We start from the raw sequence: 5,546 nt of genomic DNA on the forward strand, positions 1-5,546 counted from the left end.
CGAGAAGGACGAGATGATGTTCCTGGAGACGAAGATTGTGCGGTGTTCTGTAGAATATTATCAGGTGTAGAAGCAGAAGCAGGAGCACAAGAAACAGGAACACAAGCAGATGCTGGAGCAGAAGCTGATGTAAGTGTAGCTGAAGCTGAAGATGGCAGATGTGAAGAAGAAGAAGATAGCGCTGCGACTTGACTGTAAGATTTCGCGGGTTTTATAGGAGAAGAAGGAGAAGCAGAAACAGAAACAGGAGAAGCAGAAACAGTAGCACAACCAGGAGTAAATGCTGAAGCTGAAGCAGATGCAAGTGAAGTTGAAGCTGAAGAATGCTGAGGTGAAGCGGCAGAGGATACCGCTGAAACGTCATACTGGCCACTGACAGGTGTTTGTTTACACACAGTAGTATTGTTGCATTCCGTGTGTGTTGTCGAAGTGGAGAGTACATGTAATGCTACCTCACCCGATTGCAGAGTCGTAGGTACGCCAGAAACAGCTGGAGCCAGGATTGCTGCCGGAGAAGGACGACACATCATCCTCCTAATTTCGCCGATATCTGAGTGGACAGTCTGGAGGAACTCCACAGACTGTTTCAGCGAGGCCAGACTGTCAAAAGCGACGCGTGCGATAGATACTGTACTGTATACTGTAGATGTATGTACATAGATAAAGTGAAAAGACAGTCGGTAGAAATTAAGTTAATTGATAGTTTTTTAGTGACTTAGTTTGATGGTCGATTTTTGTTGACCATGTGAAGATTTTTGGAAAAAAATTTTTTGCATACACCTCAATAAGGTGTATGCAAAAAATATTTTCCATTTTTATTCCGATATAAAACAGATTTTTTGAAAAAAATTCAATTTGACCAATCTTTGCCTGCCCTCCCCCAAGAAAAAGCTGAAATGACGTCCCTGATTGTTTTCTACCGAAAGTAAAAGCCGCTTTTATGCCGAATTCTTTTATGATGCAAGGGTTAAAAAGAAATATACAATGTTATTTATGGATCTATTTTGCTTTTGCCATTTTTCTTGTACTTAAATATCTTAATTCCCATTTTTGAAAATTTTATTTTTTTACCCTTGATTTTTAGCGTGATGGAAATTAGAATTTTTTTTTATATGGGGGGGGGGACAATTTTTTTTAACCCTGGGTGGGCCCCCTTTGACTCCTGGCATGTACTAATTTCAGTCCCAGTCCGCCACTGCCCATTTGTATATCATTATCATCATCATTCAATTTCTTATGAAAGCCTCTCCAACACGTATCTGTTAGTCTCTGTTTTGCAGCTATCATCCATCTCACTCCACACATTTTTCTAACTTTGTCCACCCATTTTCCTTAAGGCCCGGCCCTCCTTTCACCCCTTGTATACTCTCTCAGGTACCATTCCAGCACTTTTTTGTCGACTTTTCGTTCATTCTTCTTTCTACGTCAGCCGCCCATGTGCACATCAATCTCTTTACTCTATCTACTACCCTTGATATACTTTGCGCAGATACACTGAATTATACGGCATGACAAACCTATATAGGTAGACTCCAGCTGTGATTGGCGAATCCTCATGTCATTGTTAATTCGTATGATCTTATTATGTCGACAGGTGTCTCCTACATTTCTTCAAATATGGGACTCACCGCTATCGCTCAATTGTAAACCTATGTCAATACAAGGATAAAATACCACCGAAAATAATCCAAGGGGGTGAGTTTTGAGCTGGGTAGCTGCATTGATCAGGCATGCTAGCATTTTTTTACATGCGCAAAACTATTTGAAAAAAAACACGTCCCACGTACCACTATGTGTGTGTGCAGCCTCTCTTCTATTTATGCCGATCATATAGCGTTCCACACTTATTTGAGTGTATTAGACTTTGTGTAGCATTTTGGCGATCGATGATTATAATCAATAGCGAAATAATATGAAATTTTAATAGAAGTTTCAAATATTAAAGCGTCTAAATACGATATAAAAACATACGTGATTTTATTTCATTGTAATATACAAGTTTTCGTTTCACTGAAATCATCCTTGTTTAGTGGATAGTAAATATAAACGTATATATGTAATATTTCGCGAACTTTTGTTGAGCGAATTTATCGCGTTTAGCGAAATCTTAACTTTCTACTTTATGGATTGACAAAATCTTTTTTTTCGAATAAATTTACCAGTTTATACAATAGGAAAATTGACCAAACATGCAGCCTCAAATGTGCCAAGAAACATAATAATCGTGAATCAAATTAGTCGATTATTAGAATTCATAATTATTTGTCGCAATTTTTCGCATTTCGCTCTTGCTTATTTAAATTCGGCTATTGCTTTTCGTTCGTTGAACATTTACATCATTCTGAATACAATTATGCAAACAATTATTTTTATATGGAGAAAATCTAAATTTATGTATCGTTTGTAAAACGAGATGCTTTGTACACAAACTCCAACTTGCTTATTTTTTTACCTCTTCTGTAAGTCAATAAGCTCGGCAAACAAATGTGTACTGTTCGTATATACATATGTATATACATTGTATATGCGTACATAAATGTAAAAATAAGCTAGTAATATCAACAGTAACACATGTTACCATATTGCATATAATGTAATATTTCAACGAGTATTTGAATTCACGTCCATATCTCGAATATGCCTCCAAACTTTACGTGTATAATATGTTATATATTTTTATTTGAATAAAGTATACGCGATAAAAATTGATTTCAATTTTATATGTTCATTAGTATCGAAACGCCGAGTAAGTTAACCCAGATTTAAAGGACTATTTTGCGGTTCTAATTTAATTTTAAATTCATTTGCCTGCGGTCCAGCTGTGGCCTCCAGGATTAATGCCGAGCTTTAAAAGTAAATATTCCATTTCTTATGAACGTTTTCCTTTATAGGGTAAAAGTATTAAATGTGAAAAATTAACGTTCTAATTCCATTTCTCGTTACCGCTAAGCCGTTTCGTTTATCGTCCTATTAATCTTAACTATCTATCGAGCGAGCAGAATCTACATATTTATACTATATGATACGGAAATCTCAACACTTCTACATATTAAATCGACATATGTACGTAGTTAGCCCGTCATAGAACGGCTAATTTAGCTCAAACATTTACCTTTTTTGGACCATTCTATGTGTAGGAGTGCATATGTATGGACATATGTATGTACAAAAGTATTTAATCATTGTGAAAATTCCGTTTCCAACAATTTGTATGTACATATATTAATCATGTTTGTATTTTCAACGTCAGATAAGCTAATTAATGAACTCTACGAATGCAAAGTCAAGTTTAATTATATTCTAGCGCTTTTATTCTCTCATTCGTGTTGAGAAAATTGGAGATGTTTTTTGAGTTTCATTCAACTTAACGAGTATTAATTGAATTTTTATTTATATAAACAGCATTGGATATTACCGTGACATTTGATAAACCTTCAAAGAGCTTAAACCGATATAAAAATAATTTTCAAATTTCATTAACGTAATATGACCTAACACATACATACATATGGGAAATTATCAAATCGTCTAACTTTATTATAATATTGATATACAAACGCATTTCAATATCGAACAATGCACGAGAGTTCAATAATTTGTAGACGCACAATATTCAGTAGGATGTGGAAATTCAAATGTGATAAGATGCCATAAATTCTAAAGTGATTGAGATAAGATAACCATGTATGTATATCAAAACACAGTTGCGCATTTGAACTGTTCATACAATTTGTATAATATAATCTAATAATATCCAAATACAAACAAACATATACATATATGTATCTAAATAAAAATGTATTAGACGATATCGACGAGAAATTTGTATTTTTAAATTATTTGCAAAATACTTTAATACAAATATGTGAAATGAATACAATTCGCCTCTGCACAATGGTATTTCATGATACAGTTATCTATTTCCAACCGATTAATTAATTATCTGGGTATATATATATACATTTAATAAATAATAACAAGCAGTCATTCATCTGCAAACTTAGCAACTAGGTAGGGAAAATCTCTAATTCATTCAAAATATTATTATTTTTAAAATGATTTAAAATAAGATTATTTATTCAACCATTACAGAATCATCATGTCGCATAAAATAATAGAATTATTCATATTAGTAGCTGTGCTAGCTATAGGCCATTCAAGTGTTATTAAAGTTACTGGTGGATTTATTGATCGTAAGAACGTGATCGAAGTTCCTGTACAGTGTCCCGAAGGACAAAAACCCGATCAAAACGGACAATGCAGACCTGTGTGGGGAAGAACAGATTTAAAGAATGTTATTGAAGTACCAGTGCAATGCCCTGAAGGACAAAAACCAGATCAGAATGGAAATTGCAGGCCCGTTTGGGACAAATTTGATGGAAAAAATGTAATTGAAGTACCAGTGCAATGCCCTGAAGGACAAAAACCAGATCAAAACGGACAATGCAGACCTGTATGGGAAAGAACAGATTCGAAGAATGTAATTGAAGTACCAGTGCAATGCCCTGAAGGACAAAAACCAGATCAGAATGGAAATTGCAGGCCCGTTTGGGACAAATTTGATGGAAAAAATGTAATTGAAGTACCAGTGCAATGCCCTGAAGGACAAAAACCAGATCAAAACGGTCAATGCAGACCTGTGTGGGGAAGAACAGATTTGAAGAATGTAATTGAAGTACCTGTGCAATGTCCTGAAGGACAAAAACCTGATCAAAACGGAAAGTGCAGACCCGTTTGGGATAGACTTTTCATCAATGGCCACCTTGTGCGATGTCCTATCGGTCAGAAGCTAAGCATCGAAGGGAAATGTGAAAACATTCTGCTATAACTATGTATTTCATTATATATAAATCTCATATTTGTTAAATTTTATATGCATACAATATTGCTTACCAAATTTTGCATTCCAAAAGTTAAATTAACAAAACCGGCCATAAACTTAATCTCATATATAAAATTATTGTTACATACTATGTTTACTATGTAATAGTTTTATACCATTGAAATATAACTTCATTATATTGGAAACTTATTTTATTGCACATTTTTAAAAATTACACATTATCAAACTCAATCCATACCTACAAATCGAAATTGCACATTAACCGTAATGATAATCCATTATCAGACCGTAATGATAATTTACGATCGAATGCCTGATCATCAACAAGAATTTATGATGCACCGTAATTACTCAAAAATGTATCGATTGTAATATGCGCAACTATGTCTGCAGATAAAACTATATTTATCAATTTGACGCGATCCTTGATCTATTTTTGCAACGTCTTATCAGTGAGAATTCGTAAATTTTAGCATGTTTTTCGGCGAAAAATACGACAGACAGAATTCCGCTGAATAATCCAGGTACTGTATACAAGCATGTAATTTACGATCAGATTTGATAACCAATCGGCATTAACAATGTATGTATATAAAAGGCCAGATAAAAGTAATGGTGAAATAAAAATTGCATTCTATTAAGTCACTTGGAAAATAAGATGACAAATGCCTAAATTTTGTACATACAAGCTCTCGAATTGAAA

The 5,546-nt window shown here is 34.2% G+C and overlaps 1 protein-coding gene across 1 annotated transcript; it reads left to right on the forward strand.

The window, feature by feature from the left end:
* The first annotated feature begins 3,953 nt into the window (after positions 1 to 3,953).
* LOC143918660 (uncharacterized) lies at positions 3,954 to 5,048 on the forward strand. The gene is made up of 2 exons (XM_077440606.1): positions 3,954 to 4,011; positions 4,093 to 5,048. The coding sequence occupies exon 2, from the start codon at positions 4,100 to 4,102 to the stop codon at positions 4,826 to 4,828; it is 729 nt and encodes a 242-aa protein (XP_077296732.1). The 5' UTR covers positions 3,954 to 4,011; positions 4,093 to 4,099; the 3' UTR covers positions 4,829 to 5,048.
* Positions 5,049 to 5,546: the final 498 nt, after the last annotated feature.

This window comes from Arctopsyche grandis, chromosome 11 (assembly GCF_051622035.1).
Source record: "Arctopsyche grandis isolate Sample6627 chromosome 11, ASM5162203v2, whole genome shotgun sequence".
Classification (NCBI taxonomy): Eukaryota; Metazoa; Arthropoda; class Insecta; order Trichoptera; family Hydropsychidae; genus Arctopsyche; species Arctopsyche grandis.